Genomic DNA, 20,769 nt, shown 5'->3' with positions numbered 1-20,769 from the left:
GCGAGAATCAAGGCATAAACTCTTTATCTCTTCAACAAAGGCTTCTCGTTTGACCATGACTTTGGGATTTTTTTATAAGGGCCTTCGTCTGAGCGGGATGTCGAGATAGATATGGAGCACCAAGCTCTTGAGGTGGAGGGGCAGAGCCTCGATCAAAATGATCAATCACTAAAAAAGCTACAAAGGAGCTCATTCCTACATGCAACATTCAACAGTGTCAGTGCCATACTTGGTGAGTGATAAATCGTGATTGACGATATTCTTCTTGATTTGAAATGCTTCAAGCAAGCTGCCTTGATTCTTTGCAGGGATTTCTTTCCTCACCACACCCTACGCTCTCGAGCAAGGTGGCTGGCTGGGTTTGAGCATCCTGTTCGCGTTTTCAGTGATATGCTGCTATACTGCCTATGTTCTTAGTCGCTGCCTCACCCCAAATGGATCATACAACACAATTGCCGAGGCTGCCTTCGGTTCCAGAGCTCGCCTTCCCTTCACCTTGCTGGTTCAATTCGAGATGATAGCAGTGTTGGTGGGCTACACGATTTCCATGGGTGACAATCTTGCCAGGCTATTTCCTCATGCTACTCTTCGGATCTCAGCTCTTGAGATTGGCCCTTCCAAGGTGCTGCTTTTCATAGCGTTCCTCGTTGTTCTTCCAACAGTCTGGCTGAGAAACTTGGCATGGATATCGTATCTATCTCTATTTGGTATTGTTACGTACATGATCATCACGGTTACGATGATTTATGCCGGAGCTGGATTGGGTATCGGGTTTCACCACTCCGTTCCACACTTGAGACCGGAAAACTTGCTCAACATCGCGGGAATCTATGCCTACTGTTTTGCGGCTCACTGTGCTCTTCCTAGTGTTTATACGTCGCTCAAGAATCCCTCCAACTATGCAAAGGTTTTATTTTTATCGACTGACATGGAGATGTAAAACTAAACTTCGTACTGGACTTCTAGGTGTTGGTTCTCAGTTTTATGATCTCCACCATGATATACATTGGATTCGCGTTTCTAGGAGGAACCATGTTTGGGGACTATACACTTCCGCAAGTATCTCTAAATATTCCCACACACTTGGTTGCTGCCAAGCTTGTGCTATGGATGGTTGTTCTCCTTCCATTCAGCAAGTATTCGCTATGCCTTGCTCCCATAGCTCTCGATATTGAGAGCAAATTCCCGTGGCCCAATACTTCGAGATCCTTTGTGGCATCCAGCCTGCTTCTCAGGACCGGTCTCCTGATCTTCGTTTTTTTGTTGGCTATGGTTTTTCCATACTTCGAAACCATGGTGGCATTTATAGGCTCTGCCTCAGGCATGCTCGTAGCGGTGACCCTTCCTTCGTTATTTTACTTGAGAATATACAGAAACGTGATGCCAAAGTGGGAGGCCGGAGTCAACTATGCCATCTTGGCTGTGGGAACTGCAGTGGGCATGGCTGGAACCATCGCGTCCATCATCAATTTTGTGCACCGCATAAGATCATGATCATCATCCAGGTAACTCTTCATTTGAAGAATCTTCAAATAAAAAGATGACAGCGTTATATAGCTTATGATGGCATTCAAATCTCTCCATCCCATAGCTCAAACGGTGACTTGTAAGGACTGGTAGTGAAAATCCTTTCCTGTGCGATGCTCTCGATTCGTTTATGGTCCCCGCCTGCCAAGCTGAAATCGAAGCTATTAATGTTTTCCAGCAGTCTCTGGGAGTTGTAGCTCTTGACAACGGGAGCTACATGGATTTCCGTGAGCCATCGTATGATCACCTGTACGCATGGATGAATGAAACTTAACGGGAATCAAGAAAACCATGTACCTGAGCAGGAGATTTGTGGTGCTTTAGAGCGATTTCCTGGATAACAGGATGCTCTAGTACGGATTTGCTTCCCCAAGGCTTGCCAAGACCGTGACCAAGCAATCACTTGGACACAATTTCTCTTGCACAAGTCTCTCAACTGCTCTTGCTGCCGCAATGGATGTAACTCAACCTTGAAGAGTGACAACACAACTTGGTAGAAGTTTTCTTGAAGATCATGGTGTTACCTGATCCACTGCAGGAGTGATCTTTGCATGTTGAAGCAAGTCGTGCAGCTTTTTCGTGCTAAAGTTACTCACACCGATTGCCTTGGCCAGCCCCTTTCGAAAGCATTCTTCCATGGCTTCCCACGTAGCCGGGATGTCCACAGGTAAGAAATCTTGCTTTGCTCTCTCTGGGAATTTCTCCAAAGTTTGTGGTCTCTCGCAGTTTAACTACCTGGATCTGTCGACACTACCTACATACATACGTACACACTACAAGTACCTTGTACATAGTTTTCTCCTCCAATGTTTGTCTTGTTTGCGCTATAAGCTCTTCTAACTTTCCTGTGTTGCTACAAAAGCTTTGAGCACTGATAGATTCGTTGGAGCCTTCTTGTGTTCTTTCCATCGCTACAAACGCTCCGAGCATTGATAGATTCGTTCAAGAGATCTATATCACTTGTGGAGCTGCCAAAAGAACTTGTGAGGATCCGAAAGAGAAGGAATCGAATGCCGCACACTCACCTTGTCCCGTCCCAGCTTCTTTTTCTTCCTCGCCATCTCCTTTCTAGTGTGCTCGTCCAGGCCGCTTCCCTCGAACTCAAACCCGGTATAGTCCTTGAAAGCTCGGCTCATGAGCATCTTCCTCTTATTGTCGATCTTTCGCTTGCGGCCGGAGAGATCAAACGCCTCGGGGAGCTTCCCCGCAAGCTTTGGAGATCGAGCGAGCTTTCGCTCTCCTCCCTATTTGGATGCAGCACTGCTGGCGGTGGTACTAACACTCGCCCTCCTCAGCCTGGCCCTGTAAGCGCGCTCGTCCTCGTCGAAACCCGAGAAGACTGGCGCGTGGGTGAAGTCGCGGGCCTCCTTGAATCGATGGAGCGCCGTGCTGCGGAAGCAATTCTCGCTGATGTAGCCCTCCTCCTGGAACCCCCGATCGCTGAAGTCCCTGCGCGTGAATCCCTTGTCAGCGAACCATCGCCGAGGCAAGTGGAGCGATCGGAGCCGCCTCAACAAGCCGCCCACAGCCGCTTTACCTCATCGCAGCATTCTCTCGTCATCAGCCCTAAAAGGCTACATTGGGATGATCAGAAAGTAATAACTTGAACAATGTCTTCTCTGCTTCTAAATTTCCAGGCACTTCCACTCTTGTATGATCCTGATGATAATGAGAATGTGGATAATGTGGACTTATCACACGAGCACGTACTGTGGCAGACTTTCTCAAGAGAACTAAACTAATACAAGATGCAGATAGGTTCATCAAGAGAATGTCATTCACTTCTTAGTGACTGCTTAGTGCCTGTAAAGTTCACAAGGACTTGGAGAGATGATCAAAAGGTGGCGATGGATATGCTTAAGTGTGAAGTGTGAGCATATGAGTTCTGTGCTTTGTAGGAGCTTCATTATTGCCGAGACTTGAATTCAAACTATCTCTTTATTTTCTATCTAAGTCACGTGTATATGCACTGTTAGCACAAGTATTATATAGAAACTGAATAAGAATTTTGATGGATGGCTCAAAAGAAGTTAGGTTGATTCAAAAAATACCTCTCCAAATTTTTTAAGAGATGGAGAATGATAACTCTACAATGGTGAGATGTGATGGTAAGAATTAAGGACTAATGCTTAATATAAACATGAAGTCTACCTATGTATGTATTAAGTTTCTAAGCATAAAAAGTGGCAAGAGGAAGATGGATAAAGACAATAAATTCTACACAACCAACCATGCAAACAAACCGTCAAGTAGGCAACAATCAAAAGTAAAAGCAAAATAAGTGTTAGATAAAATGCAACACATCATGGATGAGTTGACAAGAACTTGTCAAGTGAAATGCTGATGAAGCACAAGCAAATGTTCTCGAAAAATCACAAATCATATCACTGATTTTATTATTTCAATACTTATTTACCATATTTATTTCTGTTGCTTGAGCAGTATCTAAAATATATAACTGTGAATAAACCAATATTATGATAAACCTGTCCATGTATTTTAAAATAATAAGGGCCACCTACTGCAATCTCTTCAATGTTTGCACCTATTGATGCAAATGCTAATGCACTATTATAATTTCGTATTAATACACATATAACTTTTTTGACTGCAGGTATTATATTAGAAAATACATTTAAGTACTTATAAAAATGTATAAATGCGAAGTATGAAAGTGTCTCTGAACACTTCAACATCATAAATTATACAATCTGCTATTTTTTTCGTGAGTAACCTTTTTTACTTGAACTCTGAAACAAACAGTGAATCTAACTGAAAGAAACATAAGGTTGTTTCTTGTATTTTTTCTCTCAACACATTATCATGTTCTTCTCCTTCGCATTTTTTTTCAATGGAAAGCAGATGTGTTTCCAATGTGGAAGCTCTACATGCGGGACTGGCCATTTGAACTCTACATTGATATGTGGGCTAAGATATATCTTCTTTATCTAGCCAGGCATTAGGGTAATTCAAGCCAGGGTAGTGAGCTAATTAGCTTTTTTGAAGCTTAATAGTGATGAGGATCTGATAGAAATTCAAGATGTAATGCTGCCACAATGTGCCAACTTGCCATGGAGAAAAAAGTGATGTATGCTCATATCCAAGTTATTAGGGTGACACCATCCAGCCAACACTATTACAAGCTAGCATTAAGTGAGTCACATCTATTTCTTGTTGATCATGTAGATAGAATAGGAAATCTATTTGTATTCCACACTTTGACAATGCATGCATGGGCTTCTGGTTACACAAATTATACTATAAATTAAAAGTTAAGATATTAATAACTTATTCTATAATATTTTAATATCATAAAAATCATGATACTAAAAACAAAAATTTATATATACATTATAATATAGCATGTTATAATATAACAATAATTTATATATTAAGCATAAATTATGTACAAGGAACTTTCAATATAAATATTATATTATGTTTAATTGTATGCCATAATAATGATTATGTTAAAAATTACAATTACAATTACAACTTTTTGAAATTACTAAAACATCAGGAATAAACATGATGCTCCCAGCGTAGCTGGGACTTTTGCTAGTCTTTCTATATTTAAAAGAGCAAGGGCGACATATTTAATTGAGATTCTTTTCGAGTTTAATAATGGTGGAGATGAAAACACATTGCAAAAAAACAGTTGAGGTTGAAATGTTTTTTTTAGGGTAAATCAGTTTTTTTCAATGCATTTTTCTAGGAACGGCTGCACACCATGAGGTTCGCTGCATGATTACATTGGTCCTTGTGTTATATATGAATCTTTCCTTTACTGTCCAGTTTGTACTCAAAGATGCCGTCAAAGAGATCTCTGACTTCCCATGGCACTTGTGGAATCATGAACAGACCATCTGATCACAATAGTGCTGTCCAAAGGCTGCCAGGCGCTCAAGATTTCCACCCAGATCGACTTGAAAAGCATTTTACCATTCAGCTGGAGCACCTGTACAATAAACTTGTAAGTTTGTGAAAGCAGTTTACAGGATCTCTGAAAGAGATGTCCTCTCTGCACCAAACAAGATAAGCCACTCTATGTTTACTTCATTCTCCTGTATATCTGATAGCTCAGATCTCCGTGGAACAGAAGAGGCAGCTCCTCCCTGAAAGTCTTGATGGCATAGCCTACATTAACATGGTAATCCAGACTTCCTTTCTTGCTCTTTGCTACTAACGGATCCTCTACTTTGCTATTCAGCTTGTTGAGAGATTGCAATAATGCACTTGAAGAGGTTGCTTGAATCTATCTCTGCTGCTATATGCCAAGCTCAGCACTACCTCTAATGAAAGCAGCTCACTACATACCATCTTGTCAAGTTCGCTGCAGACTGAACATTGTCTTCCTCAGTCAAGCTGATTTCTTCCAGTTCTTCATGCCAAACAATGGTATGGCACTCTTAAGTTTGAGCTAGAAAGCTTTCACATATTGTTTGTAGCCAAACTGAATGCATTTTCATGTGCAATGGCTCAGTGACAACAAGCTGGATCCCATTCTAGAGTCACTGGCCAAGCTACCTTGGTTGGCTTGCACAGGCTTAACCTCAGCGAGTCCATCTATCCACTGGCAAGTTCTCAGTGTTGAGAATAGTGAGCCAAGTGGCAGTGATTGAGGAGGTGAGTTTTCTATTTTGATGCTTTTAGCTCCCCAGCAAACATCTGTATTCTCTTTTCTTCTTCTCTAGATTACTGACAACCTTGCTTGGAATGTATTACAGTCATACACATTGGAGATTAAGTTTCTTGAAGCTCTCTGATGCTTCAAACAAAAGGCAAGCACTGCCACAGTCAAGCATACATGACAATTGGCTTCAAGAAGATAATGTCTAAGTTTATGAGTTTTGCAGTTGTCAAATTTGCAGCTGTTCTTGGCTCTTCTGGATCTGCCAAGTGAGTATTTCCGAGCTATGACTAGATTTCTGATGTTGAAGCATGTGAAGCTTTTATGCAGTTTTGGTCAGAGTCTAGAACAATGCGGATCTTTGCATGGAAACCCGGGGAACATTTGAAAGAACCTAGCACTTGAGGTGATATGCTCATTAACATTTGTGATTTGTTTATCTCGAGGCATCTTTTTCTTAGGCACTTTGAGCATTGACTTACATGGGAACTTTCATTGGTGGGGGCAATGATTCTATCAAAGAAGGCTCTGGAAGACGCTTATATTTGGAAGCAGATGATCTGTTTTCAGACCTCTTGAAAGATGAAAATGAAGGCTTAGCATTAAAAAGAAGTGACTATATTGCTTTTAAGGTTACAAAGGTCCATCTTGCAGGGTTTAGGGCTTAGACAATAGACTAGAATTCTATTAGAATAAATTAGAATTCTATTCCATAGCATCCTGGTAGTTTTGATTCATCTGTCGTGGGCCTCCAGTGAATGAGGATGGAAGTATTATTAGTTTTCCAGCATGTACCCTTTGCTGTTCGGCTCTGTTTTTCATGAAATCTAAGAGGCCACCGTATGCTTCAGCATGTAGCTCACGTTGGTGGTTTCTTATCCATGTTAGTCGGCCACCTTCAATCTTGGTGTATGTATCGACCATGTATTGTTGTGTGAGTTTTCCTGTTGTCAACACAAGGTTGAAATATATGCTTCTTATGCCATTGTGACATATGCCCCATATAGCAAATTTGTGTTGATAAAACTCCATCATTGTGACATTACAACATTTAAGTGTATTGCTGTTATCTATGTATTTTATATCATTTGACCAATCACACTCTAGAGGCTCTTCTACATGCATACACCTTCACGCTGGTTGGCTCATGCTGAGTACGCTTACAACATGACTCATCATTCTGCTATTGGAATGTCCCGTATGCAGCATTATATGTTTGAGCACTGGGAAAAAGAATTGGGTAAATAATAGGGTCACAACATGATGAAATGATTGATATTTCCTGCATTAATTCTTCCTTTGGATAGACTGCTATACTATGGTCAAATGGTGGGTTCCCGCTTGGATTTGTAAAAATGGCAGCAACTTCATTTGAACACGGTGCATTGTATCTTCAAGGATCTGTTGTGCTCTCTCCCTTGATGTACATGACAATGAAAGAGACATCTCATTCTCAAGTTCATGCAACATCTTGAATGCTTTTGCATAGGGATTGATTTCTCGTAAGAGAACATCTAATCTTTACATTAGTTCCCAGTCACATTTTTTGTTATGCATATTTCTCATTCTTGTTGCTGTTGCTTGTGCCGTATCTAGAATATAGAGTTGTAAATACATTGCCTCTTGATCGTCTCGTGGTCTGAAGCTGCCCATATGGTGATACACTTGACTGTGTATCTTAAAGTAGTATGGTCCGCCACCCGAAAATTCTTCAATGTTTGCTCCCATGGAAGCAAATGCTAGAGCACTATTATAGTTCCTTATTAGTTCTTTGAAATTTTGCTAGTTTGAATTACCTTCTAGCAACCTCTGGATCAATTCAGGGAAATGGTTTCTATTTTTTATTTGGACACGGCCGTGATGATAGCATTGTGATTTTGTTTCTCCATTAAAATGGAAAGCTTTATAATAGACATATTGTTTGTCTATTGGCCCTATGTAGTTTTCTTCACAGTTTCCTTCATGATTTGTGTTTAGGAGCCCCATTCTCTTTTGTATATAGTGATTTATTGGTATGTTAATGTATGGTGCATTCGTGTTATTCACACTTTCAGGAATGCTCAAAACTAGTTCTATTATTGCTCGTCTTTTTCTTGTGTTCATTTTGCTGACTTAGCTCAGATCTCTATGGAACAAAACAGGCAGCCCCTCCTTGAAAGTCCTGATGGCATAGTCTATCTCCATCTAGAAGTCTCAAGCTTCTGCTCTTGAAAAGTGTGCTGCCAAGGACTTGCAGGTAACATCTAAATATAAAACGTATCAGCATTTGGAATTTGGAATTGGTAGTTGCCAACCCTGCCAAAACTAATGCGTTGATCCTCAAGGATTTTGCCCCTTCCATTCCTAACAAGAACATCACTTGAAGGTTGTTGTTTTTAACCTTACATATGACAGACATTGTTCCTATTTATATAGCTCAAGCAAGCTGAGGAAGATTTGCGAAGCACAAAGGCAAAACATGAAGACTTTCAGAAGAAAGTTGTAAGAATCTCATGAGAACTGAGTTTTACAACCATACATGTTTTATCATCCCTTTACTAAACCAGCCATAGTCTATTGTTTAGCAAAAGTTAATGTTATAAGCCTCATTATAATAAGAATCAAGCAGTGTCTATCACTTGTAGATCCACTACCTTCTAAACATCCTCAAAAATCTGTGCATACTTGCACACATCTTGGATAGGAGAAATCCCAACACATTGCAATGCAGTCCCGGCATGCTGCAAATTCGGAGAGCCAACTGTTGAATTTCCTACAAAATAAAGAGTAGGATCTTGAAAGGCTTCTTGAATGTTCTTTCCTTGCTGCTCTACGGTTATCTAGCATGTTAGGTGAAAGTCTGCAAGAATTCTGTAGAATAAATTAGAATTAATGCCATCATAAGCTATATAACTCACTCTGTCATCTTTTTATTTGAAGATTCTTCAAATGACGAGTTACCTGGATGATGATATGATCTTATGCGGTGCACAAAATTGATGATGGACGCGATGGTTCCAGCCATGCCCACCGCAGTTCCCACAGCCAAGATGGCATAGTTGACTCGGGCCTCCCACTTTGGCATCGCGTTTCTATATATTCTCAAGTAAAACAACGAAGGAAGGATCACAGCTACGAGCATGCCCGAGGCAGAGTCTATAAATGCCACCATGGTTTCGAAGTATGGAAAAACCATAGCCAACAAAAAAATGAAGGCCATGAAACCGGTCCTGAGAAGCATGCTGGATGCCACAAAACATCTCGAAGTATTGGGCCACGGGAATTTGCTCTCAATATCGAGAGCTATGGGAGCAAGGCATAGCGAATACTTGCTGAACGGAAGGAGAACAACCAGCCATAGCACAAGCTTGGCAGCAACCAAGTGTGTGGGAATATTTAGAGATACTTGCGGAAGTGTATAGTCCCCAAACATGGTTCCTCCTAGAAACGCGAATCCAATGTATATCATCGTGGAGGTCATAAAACTGAGAACCAACACCTAGAAATCCAGTACGAAGTTTAGTTTTACATCTCCATGTCAGTCGATAAAAATGGTAGCATAGTTGGAGGGATTCTTGAGCGACGTATAAACACTAGGAAGAGCACAGTGAGCCGCAAAACAGTAGGCATAGATTCCCGCGATGTTGAGCAAGTTTTCCGGTCTCAAGTGTGGAACGGAGTGGTGAAACCCGATACCTAATCCAGCTCCGGCATAAATCATCGTAACCGTGATGATCATGTACGTAACAATACCAAATAGAGATAGATACGATATCCATGCCAAGTTTCTCAGCCAGACTGTTGGAAGAACAACGAGGAACGCTATGAAAAGCAGCACCTTGGAAGGGCCAATCTCAAGAGCTGAGATCCGAAGAGTAGCATGAGGGAATAGCCTGGCAAGATTGTCACCCATGGAAATCGTGTAGCCCACCAACACTGCTATCATCTCGAATTGAACCAGCAAGGTGAAGGGAAGGCGAGCTCTGGAACCGAAGGCAGTCTCGGCAATTGTGTTGTATGATCCATTTGGGGTGAGGCAGCGACCAAGAACATAGGCAGTATAGCAGCATATCACTGAAAACGCGAACAGGATGCTCAAACCCAGCCAGCCACCTTGCTCGAGAGCGTAGGGTGTGGTGAGGAAAGAAATCCCTGCAAAGAATCAAGGCAGCTTGCTTGAAGCATTTCAAATCAAGAAGAATATCGTCAATCACGATTTATCACTCACCAAGTATGGCACTGACACTGTTGAATGTTGCATGTAGGAATGAGCTCCTTTGTAGCTTGTTTTGTGATTGATCATTTTGATCGAGGCTCTGCCCCTCCACCTCAAGAGCTTGGTCCTCCATATCTATCTCGACATCCCGCTCAGACGAAGGCCCTTATAAAAAAATCTGGTCAAAGAGTTCATGCCTTGATTCTCGCTGAAAGGTCAGTGAAAGTCCTCTATCAAAGCTCCATCCCACATGGAAAAGGAAAGCCCAATTGCGAATGCTCTCGAGCTCCATTGAAGTCATGTAGAAACTTCTAAAGAGAAGACTCGAGAGGCCACCGAGTCACGAGACCCTCTCCCAAGTGCTCATACCTTAAGAGGTGATACACTCTCGCTCAAAACTTGTCTGTCTCTGTGGAGACCAAGATACGGGGACCACGTGAGTCTTTCGTCCTAGATGCGTTTGGATGGAACACGGTAAGTGAAGAAGATAGTCTCTCATCACTTTTCATTCTCCCATGTCCGCAACAAATTCATGGGATCAAGCCGCTCTTCGTCTCTTGTGGCACGGAGGCTCCAAATCCCTGTCGAGGCTGGGCTGGGCGGTGGATTTGAGCGTTTGCCTGTGGATTCTGGTCATGCAATGTGGGCTGGGCTTGTGGGGCGACGTCAACACTTTCGTCAAGGTGTTGGAAAGTGCCACCAACCCTGAGCATATTCCTAGAATTTAGGGCTATCGATTCCTCCAATGTGACCTTTTAGGGCTGATGATGAGAGAATGCTGCGAGGAGGTGGAGGTAAGGCGGCTGTGGGGGGCTTGTTGAGGCAGCTCCGATCGCTCCACTTGCCTCGGCGATGGTTCGCTGACAAGGGATTCACGCGCAGGGACTTCAGCGATCGGGGGTTCCAGGAGGAGGGCTACATCAGCGAGAATTGCTTCCGCAGCACGGCGCTCCATCGATTCAAGGAGGCCCGCGACTTCACCCACGCGCCAGTCTTCTCGGGCTTCGACGAGGACGAGCGCGCTTACAGGGCCAGGCTGAGGAGGGCGCGTATTAGTACCACCGCCAGCAATGCTGCATCCAAAGAGGGAGGAGAGGAGCGAAAGCTCGCTCGATCTCCAAAGCTTGCGGGAAAGCTCCCCGAGGCGTTTGATCTCTCCGGGCGCAAGCGAAAGATCGACAACAAGAGGAAGATGCTCATGAGCCGAGCTTTCAAGGACTATACCGGGTTTGAGTACGAGGGAAGCGGCCTGGACGAGCACACTATAAAGGAGATGGACAGGAAGAAGAAGCTGGGACGAGACAAGGTGAGTGTGCGGCATTCGATTCCTTCTGTTTCGGATCCTCACAAGTTCTTTTGGCAGCTCCACAAGTGATATAGATGTCTTGAACGAATCTATCAATGCTCGGAGCGTTTGTAGCGATGGAAAGAACACAAGAAGGCTCCAACGAATCTATCAGTGCTCGAAGCTTTTGTAGCAACACAGGAAAGTTAGAAGAGCTTATAGCGCAAACAAGACAAGCATTGGAGGAGAAAACTATGTACAAGGTACTTGTAGTGTGTACGTATGTATGTAGGTAGTGTCGACAGATCCAGGTAGTTAAACTGCGAGAGACCACAAACTTTGGAGAAATTACCAGAGAGAGCAAAGGAAGATTTTCTTACCTCTCAGGCAAGGGGCTGAGCAGCGCCGTCGATTTTGTTGGTAGCATCGGCATCGACGGCAGCGGTGGCCAGAGGTCTGGAAGCCTTCTTGGCGGGCGAGGGCGAGGGCGAGGCAGCCGCGGCAAGGAGAGGCGACGAGTGCGATGGCGATCCTGGCGACGGCAGCAGCAGGCCATTGTGATCCAGCTTGATCGATTCGCCGGGGAGGATGCTGATCGCGGGCCTGTTGTGCGGCACCATGGAGCATTTCTTGGATTGGTGCCCTCCCGTGGGGGAGGAGGAGGAGGAGGACAGCTTGAGCTCTGCGGCGGTGTGGGCGACGGCGTCGTGGCGAGACGAGGGCACCAGAGAGCCCGATGGAGCCGATCCAAACAGATCTGCGAAGAATCCCCCGGAATCACCTGCTGGACCTACCAGGCGAGGAGCATTGGGAACGAAATCCATCTTTTCCTCTCGGGATTGACGAACTGATCGATCGCTCGCTTCTCTCAAGCTTGATCTTCCCAAAGAGACTATGACGTGCACGGATCTGTCCAACGTGGCAAGGACGTGGCAGTGTAGCAGCACGCGGCGGCGGTTCGAATCCCAGCACTAGCAAATAGTCCGACGTGGACACGATGTGACAACACAGCCCGATATGGCGCCATGGTGGACACGACGTGGCAGTACGACCAAGTACTGCTCTAGAAAAACTACGTGCGTTGTCTGCCTCGTTCATGGCACATCGCTCGCAAGTGTCACAAAACCAAAGAGAGGATCACCGCCGTTTCATCCCCAGACCGGAATTTTGCGATGATCTTAGCGCTGGTTGCAAGCATTCTTCTGGCGATCCAAGCACTCGCAGTAGCAGCAGTTTATAGTTCTTCTTACTCCACTCCATCCAGATACAAAGGAGGCCTCTGGAGATATGCTCACGCGACCTTTTACGGAGAATACGACGCTCTCGAAACCATGGGCAAGTCACCAGATAGAACTCCTCCTCCTCGTCCCTGCTTTGTTTGTTCCTTCGTTTAGCACCATGATCCTGTTCTAGCTTCCATTTGAACTTGGCTAAACTTCACGTCTTTTCTTCCAGGAGGAGCTTGTGGATACGGGAACCTGTACTCGCAAGGATACGGCACTGATACCACTGCACTGAGCACCGTCCTCTTCAACAGCGGCTATGGTTGTGGAGGCTGCTACGAGATATCTTGTACACAGTCCAAGCATTGCTATCCCGGCTCCACCATCGTCACTGCCACCAATCTCTGTCCGCCAAACTGGTATAAACCATCCAACAATGGTGGCTGGTGTAATCCCCCGCGAATCCACTTTGACATGTCCAAGCCTGCCTTCTCGAAGATTGCCTACTGGAGAGCCGGAATAGTTCCTGTTCGCTACAGAAGGTACGCGGCCCTGTGGAGTGAATCGACTGTCCCAAGCTCGAAGACTAACCTTGTCTTGCAGGGTGCCTTGTCGGAGGAAAGGTGGGATCAAGTTCGAGCTCAAAGGCAATCGCTGGTGGCTCATTGTCTTCGTGAGCAACGTTGGAGGGCCTGGCGACATCAAAAGAATGGCTGTTAAAGGATCCAAAACTGGCTGGTTACCAATGTCACGCAACTGGGGAGTTGGATTCCAGGTTTTCAAATCGCTCCATGGCCAAAGCCTTTCTTTCATGGTCACCTCCTTCACGACTGGAAAAACTGTGACGGCATACGACGTTGTCCCTGCTAACTGGAGAATCGGCCAAGCGTATTCTGGTGGTCAGATGGTATGATCTCCATCACCTTCGGTTTTTTTCTACACAGAAAAGAAGTAGAAATAAAAAACCTTTGCAAGCAAAAGATATGACTTACCTCTCGAGCTTTCTTCATCGCCAGGAATTCTTCCAGTTCCTTGATCTTGTTGTCCTCCTTTTCCTTGATCCTGTTGGTGTATTCATCCAAACCACTGTTACTATAGTTGAAATCCGCATAGTCCGTCTCGATCCTCCCCTTGAAAAGCCTCTTTTTTTTGGGTGGCTTCTTCTTCTTCTTCTTCTTCTCCTCCTCCTGGAGAATTTCTAGCTCTGGAGTATCCTCGTTCAAAACAGAGACTTTGGGAGGTAACTCCCTGTTTCGCGGCTGCCCAAGCAAATCATCGTCCTCCACCTCCCATGGTTCGCCACTATCACTGCTACGTCGATCGCTCTCTCCGCGATTAAATCTATAGACCCGCGCCTCTGGCTCACCCGATTTGGCCTTGGATTCCTCATACTGCTTGCGCGCATCGCCAATGCGCTTCTTCTTCTTCATCTTCTTGGCCAGCTCCTCTTCGTCGATAGTGTTCCCGCAGTAGAGCGGCGCCCTAGGGTAGGGATTCTTGAATCGCCCCTCATGCGTGCTACTGTACCAGCTAGGATTGATGTAGCCCGACGCCTGGTACCCCGGATCCGTGTAATCCTTCCTATTCAGGCCCCGATCCGCAAGAAATCGCGCCTGGAATGCTAGAGCCTGCGACGATCCCAAATGCCGCCCATACGAGCACGCGCGGAGGAGAGCACGCATCGCTGCTGCCCAGGAGCCCTAAAATTTCAGGGTGGAATATTCACTCCAGTGATTTAGTTATTAGGGCTCTAGAGGAAGGAATGGCGTTCTTCAACAATCACACCCTAGCGCTGGACGCGCTGGGGACGTCTGGATTCGTGGTTCCCACGGAGCAGCGGGCGGCGATGGATACGTCGCTGGTGATCAAGAAGGAGGAGGCGGGGTTGAGCACCCTGGGCTTTTGGGGGAGAGTTTACACGCTCACAGGCAAGGATTATCTGGTAGCGCAGGGCTGCAATGGGATCCAGACCTCGGACGATCGTATCAATGTCGATGTGAAGTGCTACTACAGGTTTGTTTCGATTTCTCGATCGGATTGTTGGATTTCTCTCTCCTTTCTTTGGTTTTGTAGCTTGGATGGAGCAAAGTGGTTGGATCTTCAGCCTCTCACGGATGATGCTTACGACATTTGCAAGACTATCCAGGGAGGATTTAAAGGCGATCCCAGCCAAAGGTACAAGGCTCTTGTTCGTGTCCCTCCGCCACCTCCGACGCCGCCAGCTCCTCCAAGTAAAAACTCGGCCCTCGCTTTCGCTTTCGCTTCCTCAACAAGAACATAAGGTCTGAAGGAACGTTTCTTTCTTTTCCTGGTTCTTTTTCTCAAGGAAGCGTTCGTGTTTTCGCAGAGGCGGCTGCTCCTATAGAGGGTGAGAATCCAGACGCACCAAAGGTGGAGGAAGTTGAGAAGCCGGCAGAGGCCGAGGTGACCACGGACAATCCGGAGGGACAAGAAGAAGAGGAAGAAGGCGAGGAAGGCGAAGAGGGCGCAAAGAAGAAAAAGAAAAAGAAGGATCCCAACATGAAGACTGTGGAATTTGGCGAGGTAAGATCTTTCAAAGTCGTTCTTTTCTCGAGTGATGTTCTGTGGATCTCTCAGCTGGACAGGCTCTCCGCCTTGATAAGAGCAGTTGACGAGGAGTGTGGAGTGATGCCAGTGAATGCGCTGGTCCTAAACGCCAGGAAACAGCTCGTTCCAAACACACTGTTCTCAGGTAACACGATCATCCTCAAATCCTTTTCTCGTTTTCGACAGCCGCGTTTCTCTCTCGCAGGAGTAAAGTTCCCAGAGAAGCTCGATTCCTATGGTCATCTCTATCAGCGCTACGAAGACACTCTTCTCTCCAAAGACATCACAGGTAAACGAAGCTCTCACGTCTTTGATCTCTCGCAAGCTCAAGCCGGTGTTCTCTCTCCTCCAGGATCATGGAGCGTCCAAATGACTCCCATCACCGGAGATGTGATCCTGCGAAGCCTTTGGTGGCCTGGATACTCCTTCTACTACAACGCGTCTACCAAGGCGTATGGCTCCTTGTACTTTGGAATGGGAGACAAGAACCTCGACTTCGCGTTCATGGTTGGCTGAGTAGCGGTGGAGTGTAGCATCTTTCACTGTAACATACTCGCGAGATCAAACGCAACCTTTGATTCACACAAAAGCTTGGAGCTCGCGAGGCTAGCGTAAATCTCTCTTAGATACCGCGCTTATAGCGAAGGCATTAATAAATCCACAGCTAGAAGTACAAGGAAAGGCAAGGGGGAAGGGGCGCTAGGGCAGGAGGATGGAATTCCGGAAATAAAAAGGGCGAGCGATCGATCCATTCCAGGTTTTTAGGGCTGTGGATCTTCCCATGGGGAGCTTGTGCTGCTGCCCGGTTCCAGAGAATGTGGAGGAGCTCGTCTCCTACCCCAATGGCACGCTCTACCAGCGCTGTGCTTGCCTCCAAGGCTGCATGAGATGGCTCCTCTTCTGGGTGAGTGAAACAAGAAGATCTCTCCTCTAAAGCTCTTCCTTTGGATCGAAAAATCCTTCCTTCCTTTTCTTTCTTGTAGTACGCGTCGATGTTCGAGAGGATTGGGCCGGGCTTGCCATCGACGCATCAGTCGCCTCCATCGGCGTCCGGGGTGGTGGTGTCCGCGCCGCGCTCCTCCGACTCGCTCGACACTTTCAGAGCTCCTCCGCGGCCGCTGCCTTACGACGTGGATGCCAGATACGTGAGGCTGCCGCGCGATGGCTTGGTTTCCAGGAGGGACAAGATTGGGATGAGCCACTACAGTAGCGAGAGCGGTGGCGGCGGCGGCGGCGAGGCGCTGGCGCTGCTCCCCCGGCAGAGCTCCGACTCGGCGGCGGCGGCGGAGCACGCCGAAGACTCGGACTCGATCGACAAGCAGCAGCTCCAGCAGCAGCACTCGTCCAAGCTTCTGACCAAGTCGGAGTCGATGCTGTCGCTCATTGACGACGAAGACGCGTGCCCGACTTGTCTCGATGGTATTGCTTGCTTCTTTCGAGCTCTTGCGATCTTCATTCGATCTTTTTCTGTTTCCTTGCAGTATATACACCCGAGAATCCCAAGATCAACACCGAGTGTGGCCACCACTATCACCTCGCTTGCATCCTGGAATGGATGGAGAGAAGCAAGCACTGCCCAGTCTGTGACAAGGTATGTATGTGACAAGCTCTTCTTCTTTCGGGTCTCTCTCGATCGATCCATGGGCTATGGAGGAGTGATGAAACTTCTCTTTGCTTGTCCAGGAGATGGTGTTTCACGAGAGCACGGGGGCGTGACTGGCTGGTTCCTGCGAGGAGGAATTTGTATATAACACTCGATGGAAGAAGAAGAAGAACAAAGAAGAAGAAGGAAGAACACATTTGTAAGTAGTAGTATACCAGGTGCTGTGCTAGACAAAGAGTGGAGAATGGCGATTCCACCATGTTAACAGCGAGCGCATTGCTTGAGGTGCTTTAATCGAGTCGCCCACCAATGGAAAGAACAATTTAATACAAATCTTAAAAGTAAACATGCTTTGTTCCTGGCCGTTGGATTGAAATGGGAGTGGTTGATTTTGATTTGCTCGCCAGTGCCCTAGCCCTAGAGCTGTGGGCGCGTATGTGCGGCGTTGGCGATCACCAGGTATGGCGCCATAGATTCGGACTCGCTTCTCCTCCTCTCCACCGGCGCCTTGGTCTGATTGATTGATCCTGGAATGCCTAGAGCTATCTCCCTGCCTGTCTGGGTCCTATCAATCAATCCCTTGTGTCCCTGGCCTGTGATCGATAGAGGATTGCGAAGCTTTTGATTGGATTGATTGGCAATCCACAGGTGGAATCGAGCCGAGGATGACTGGCAAGGCCAAGCCCAAGAAGCACACGGCCAAGGAGATCGCGGCCAAGGTGGACGCGGCCACCACCAACAGAGGAGGCGGAAAGGCGGGGCTCGAGGACCGATTGGGGGCGGACAAGGGCGGCCATGCCAAGTTCGTGTGCCCAATCTGCAAGGCCACCGCGCCGGATGTCAAGAGCATGAAGATCCACCACGACGCCCGCCACTCCAAGCTTCCATTCGAGGAGGAGAAGATTGCCAACCAGCACGCTGGGGTGGAGTCGTCCGCCAAGGAGAAAGAGAAGCCGGGCGTGCGAGGGAGCCATAAGAAATGACGAAGCATCCATCGCCTGGAGGAAGAAGAGAGAATCGCCCACTAAAATCTGACCATGGATTTACACTATCATGGGAAGTAACAGCGTAAAAATCCCAAGGGTAAAGAAGTGCCCTAGTTAGGGTTTGGTTAGGGTTTAGGGAGGGTTTTGGCTTTAGTAAGGGGGGAAGGGTTTAACGAGGGCCTAGGGCTAGAGCTATGCTGAGATGCGCGCGTTCTTCCTGGCGGGCGGGCGCTGGATCGATGCGGCGGCGAGAATCTCCAGCTCCAGCGCGGGCGCTAGGCGGCATTTCGCCGACCGAGGCTACCTGAGGAAGGATTACAGCGATCGCAACTACAGGAAGAAGGGGTTTGTGGATCCCGGGAATTTCTCCTATACGGTGCCGCAGGACTCGAGGAAGGTGTGGAAGCCGCCTCAGTTCGCGGGGGAGCGCTACGAGCATCGTAGCCACGATCGCGAATCCAGGTACTCTTCTTGGAGTGCCAAGGATGACGAGGAAGAGAGCAACTATCCATTCACGGGTAGTAAGCTCGACAAGTATCCCAGCAGCTCCAGGGCCTACGCTGGCTTCGATTCTAGCGAATCGCAGCTGGTGCCGGCAGCAAACTCGTCCACTCCTCCAAAGAAGAAGGACGAGGAATCGGAAGACGAAGACAGCGAGCTCGTTGTTCGTGATCGTTTCCAGATAAGAAAGACGCTGTCCGACGATGCCGACTCGTCGCTGCAAACGTTCCACAGACCCGACTGCCGACTCTTCGAGATCTCTGGCAACATGGACGAGGACTGGCAGCCGGCGCCCTCCGACGAGTGCCTGGTTTTCGAGATGAGAAGCCTGTTCAAGCAAGGGAACGTGGCTACCTGGGAAGCCGAGGACGTTGTTCGCAGCTTTGGTGGTCAGCTTCGGCCTTTCCACGTCTTTGAGGTGCTCAAGTCGTGCACTCCAAGCGAAGCTGGAATCGCCCTCGCGTTTTTCCGCTGGGCCGGGCTCCAGCCTTTCTTCCAGCACGTAAGCGCGACTTACAACATGATGCTCAAGCTCCTCCAAGAAGCCGGCAAGTATCTTGACATGGCCCGGCTTGCCAAAGAGATGGAGAACGACGACATTCCCAGGACTGTCGAGACTTCCAAGATACTCCTCGTCAGCCTGTTCAAAGGGGGCTACGTTGAGGACGCGCTGGAGGTGTTTTCACAGATGGAGAGGTCCTCGTCACCTCCGGGTTTCAACGAGTACAAGTATGTGATTGACAGGATGCTACGATCCGAGTGCTACTTGGTGGTGCCGGTGCTGTACAAGGGCCTCATGACTGCTGGACACGCTCCAGATTCTTACGTGTACAACGCGGTGATTAGCAGCTTGTGCAACGTCGCAAACATGGACGAGGCCATGAAGGTCTTCTCCAAGATGAAGGACAAGTCCACCATCGACCTCTTCACTTATACCATCCTCATCGACGGCTACATCAAGTGCCACAACGTCACCGGTGCTACCCGGCTCTTTTTGGAGATGCTAGAACGAGGATGCTTGCCGGGCGAGGAGATTTTCAATCTCCTGTTTGGACTCCACGCAAAGGCCGGAGAGCTGGACGAAGCCGTGAACTTGTTCCGGAAGATCGCGGAAAACGGTTGCCAGCCGACAGTGAAGTCGTATGGAATGCTGCTGGATACTTTTGCCATGGTGAACAATCTCGAGGGAGCTCACGCCTTTTACATGGAGCTCATCGGCAAGAACATCTACCCGAGCTCGGTTTCGTGCAACTCTCTCCTCAGCCGGCTGAGCAAAGCTGGGAAAACGACGCTGGCTCTCACCTTCTTCCGGGAGATGAAGTCGTTCCCGGGAACCAAACCGAATGGGATAACTTACAACATTGCGATCGACCTCTTCGGCAAGACTGCGAAGTTTGCAGAGGCTTGGGAGGAATTCCTCGACATGAAGCGAAACGGCTGCAGTCCTTCGGTTGTCACTTACAACACTTTGATCGTCAGGCTGGGGCGAGGAGGATACATCGAGCTGTGCTTCGACCTGTACGAGGAAATGAGGGAGCGCGGGATCACGGCCAACCAGTTCACGTACTGCGGCCTGATCGACGTGCTCACCAGGTACAACCAAGTGGAGCACGCTCTCGAGTTCCTGGACGAGATGAAGCGCCTCCACTTCCATCCCAGCTTCAACACGCTCCAGCTCGTCATCAAGAGCTTGTGGAAGACTGGCGACTTGGCTGCCGCAAAGCAGCTGTGCCAGGACTATCCCGGCGTCTACACTCCGCAGCTGGAGAGCTCTCGAGCACCACCATCGGACACCTCCACAGCAGTGGCGACTCACAGTGGTGGCTGGCAGCGGAGTGACTACAACAACACTTTCTCGTCACAGATGGAGCTGGATCCCGCAATGCAGCTGGATCGATACATGGAGCAGTGGTGATAGCTGGATCGCGTATCGGACTCCTCACGGACAGAGCTCTTTCCAACTCTTCCAAGCTTTATGGGTCTTTGATCAAGCAAGGTATTTTGTTGTTATCCCTCTCGTTTAACGAGGTAAGCACAGGAAAGATGGCAGTGACGACGAGATGGATGTCAACCATGGCGAGCTTCTACATGTGATATTCTCGTGCGGATCCTTGAACACATTCAGCCTCTTCTTGCAGCACATGAGAGCGTCGCTGGGCTACGACCAAGAGTCCATCAATAGCTTCTCGGGCCTCCTCTACAACTTGGGTGGCGCTCCATTCCTCCTGGCTCTCAGCCATTCCTTCTCGCA

General features: G+C 47.5%; 10 protein-coding genes across 12 annotated transcripts; 7 read left to right on the top strand and 3 right to left on the bottom strand.

Annotated features, from left to right (window-relative positions):
* The first annotated feature begins 111 nt into the window (after positions 1-111).
* Positions 112-1,559, top strand: LOC9661634 (amino acid transporter AVT1E). Its single transcript, XM_002963094.2, has 3 exons — positions 112-232; positions 309-907; positions 967-1,559. The coding sequence occupies exons 1-3, from the start codon at positions 112-114 to the stop codon at positions 1,492-1,494; spliced, it is 1,248 nt and encodes a 415-aa protein (XP_002963140.1). The 3' UTR covers positions 1,495-1,559.
* Positions 1,504-3,093, bottom strand: LOC9661633 (aldo-keto reductase family 1 member C23). The gene is made up of 4 exons (XM_024659138.1): positions 2,576-3,093; positions 2,052-2,218; positions 1,825-1,972; positions 1,504-1,774 (listed from the first exon to the last, which is right to left on the bottom strand). Exons 1-4 carry the CDS (start codon positions 2,667-2,669, stop codon positions 1,692-1,694), a joined length of 492 nt encoding a protein of 163 aa, XP_024514906.1. The 5' UTR covers positions 2,670-3,093; the 3' UTR covers positions 1,504-1,691.
* A 6,581-nt stretch (positions 3,094-9,674) lies between these two features.
* Positions 9,675-10,485, bottom strand: LOC9643350 (amino acid transporter AVT1G). Its single transcript, XM_024661351.1, has 2 exons — positions 10,365-10,485; positions 9,675-10,288 (listed from the first exon to the last, which is right to left on the bottom strand). Exons 1-2 carry the CDS (start codon positions 10,483-10,485, stop codon positions 9,675-9,677), a joined length of 735 nt encoding a protein of 244 aa, XP_024517119.1.
* Positions 10,486-11,098: 613 nt separating this feature from the next.
* Positions 11,099-11,985, top strand: LOC112341685. Its single transcript, XM_024662261.1, has 2 exons — positions 11,099-11,658; positions 11,716-11,985. The coding sequence occupies exons 1-2, from the start codon at positions 11,128-11,130 to the stop codon at positions 11,725-11,727; spliced, it is 543 nt and encodes a 180-aa protein (XP_024518029.1). The 5' UTR covers positions 11,099-11,127; the 3' UTR covers positions 11,728-11,985.
* A 37-nt stretch (positions 11,986-12,022) lies between these two features.
* On the top strand, positions 12,023-13,791 carry LOC9643349 (expansin-A7). Its single transcript, XM_024662288.1, has 3 exons — positions 12,023-12,972; positions 13,093-13,402; positions 13,464-13,791. The coding sequence occupies exons 1-3, from the start codon at positions 12,810-12,812 to the stop codon at positions 13,771-13,773; spliced, it is 783 nt and encodes a 260-aa protein (XP_024518056.1). The 5' UTR covers positions 12,023-12,809; the 3' UTR covers positions 13,774-13,791.
* On the bottom strand, positions 13,694-14,578 carry LOC112341673. Of its 2 annotated transcripts, none has more exons than XM_024662235.1 (2): positions 13,853-14,578; positions 13,694-13,796 (listed from the first exon to the last, which is right to left on the bottom strand). In XM_024662235.1, the coding sequence occupies exons 1-2, from the start codon at positions 14,540-14,542 to the stop codon at positions 13,761-13,763; spliced, it is 726 nt and encodes a 241-aa protein (XP_024518003.1). In that variant the 5' UTR covers positions 14,543-14,578; the 3' UTR covers positions 13,694-13,760. The 2 variants fall into 2 exon arrangements, with proteins under 2 accessions (XP_024518003.1, XP_024518011.1); XM_024662243.1 differs by having other exon boundaries at positions 13,714-13,793.
* Positions 14,579-14,622: 44 nt separating this feature from the next.
* LOC9643348 (radial spoke head protein 9 homolog) lies at positions 14,623-16,017 on the top strand. The gene is made up of 6 exons (XM_024661341.1): positions 14,623-14,873; positions 14,934-15,136; positions 15,208-15,404; positions 15,459-15,573; positions 15,634-15,717; positions 15,781-16,017. The coding sequence occupies exons 1-6, from the start codon at positions 14,623-14,625 to the stop codon at positions 15,942-15,944; spliced, it is 1,014 nt and encodes a 337-aa protein (XP_024517109.1). The 3' UTR covers positions 15,945-16,017.
* A 74-nt stretch (positions 16,018-16,091) lies between these two features.
* On the top strand, positions 16,092-17,377 carry LOC9643347 (E3 ubiquitin-protein ligase At3g02290). The gene is made up of 4 exons (XM_002963091.2): positions 16,092-16,332; positions 16,412-16,847; positions 16,910-17,019; positions 17,112-17,377. The coding sequence occupies exons 1-4, from the start codon at positions 16,210-16,212 to the stop codon at positions 17,142-17,144; spliced, it is 702 nt and encodes a 233-aa protein (XP_002963137.2). The 5' UTR covers positions 16,092-16,209; the 3' UTR covers positions 17,145-17,377.
* Positions 17,378-17,433: 56 nt separating this feature from the next.
* LOC9643346 lies at positions 17,434-18,119 on the top strand. Its single transcript, XM_024662279.1, has 2 exons — positions 17,434-17,490; positions 17,680-18,119. Exon 2 carries the CDS (start codon positions 17,697-17,699, stop codon positions 18,012-18,014), a length of 318 nt encoding a protein of 105 aa, XP_024518047.1. The 5' UTR covers positions 17,434-17,490; positions 17,680-17,696; the 3' UTR covers positions 18,015-18,119.
* A 50-nt stretch (positions 18,120-18,169) lies between these two features.
* LOC9661631 (pentatricopeptide repeat-containing protein At3g22470, mitochondrial) lies at positions 18,170-20,677 on the top strand. Of its 2 annotated transcripts, none has more exons than XM_002963089.2 (2): positions 18,170-20,514; positions 20,569-20,677. In XM_002963089.2, the coding sequence occupies exon 1, from the start codon at positions 18,220-18,222 to the stop codon at positions 20,431-20,433; it is 2,214 nt and encodes a 737-aa protein (XP_002963135.2). In that variant the 5' UTR covers positions 18,170-18,219; the 3' UTR covers positions 20,434-20,514; positions 20,569-20,677. The 2 variants fall into 2 exon arrangements, with proteins under 2 accessions (XP_002963135.2, XP_024517965.1); XM_024662197.1 differs by having other exon boundaries at positions 20,557-20,677.
* The last annotated feature ends 92 nt before the right edge of the window (positions 20,678-20,769 follow it).

The sequence above is a fragment of the Selaginella moellendorffii genome, unplaced genomic scaffold, assembly GCF_000143415.4.
Source record: "Selaginella moellendorffii unplaced genomic scaffold, v1.0 SELMOscaffold_2, whole genome shotgun sequence".
Taxonomy (NCBI): domain Eukaryota; kingdom Viridiplantae; phylum Streptophyta; class Lycopodiopsida; order Selaginellales; family Selaginellaceae; genus Selaginella; species Selaginella moellendorffii.
The sequence above is the reverse complement of the archived record's forward strand: the minus strand, read 5'-3'. Positions and strand labels throughout refer to the sequence as shown.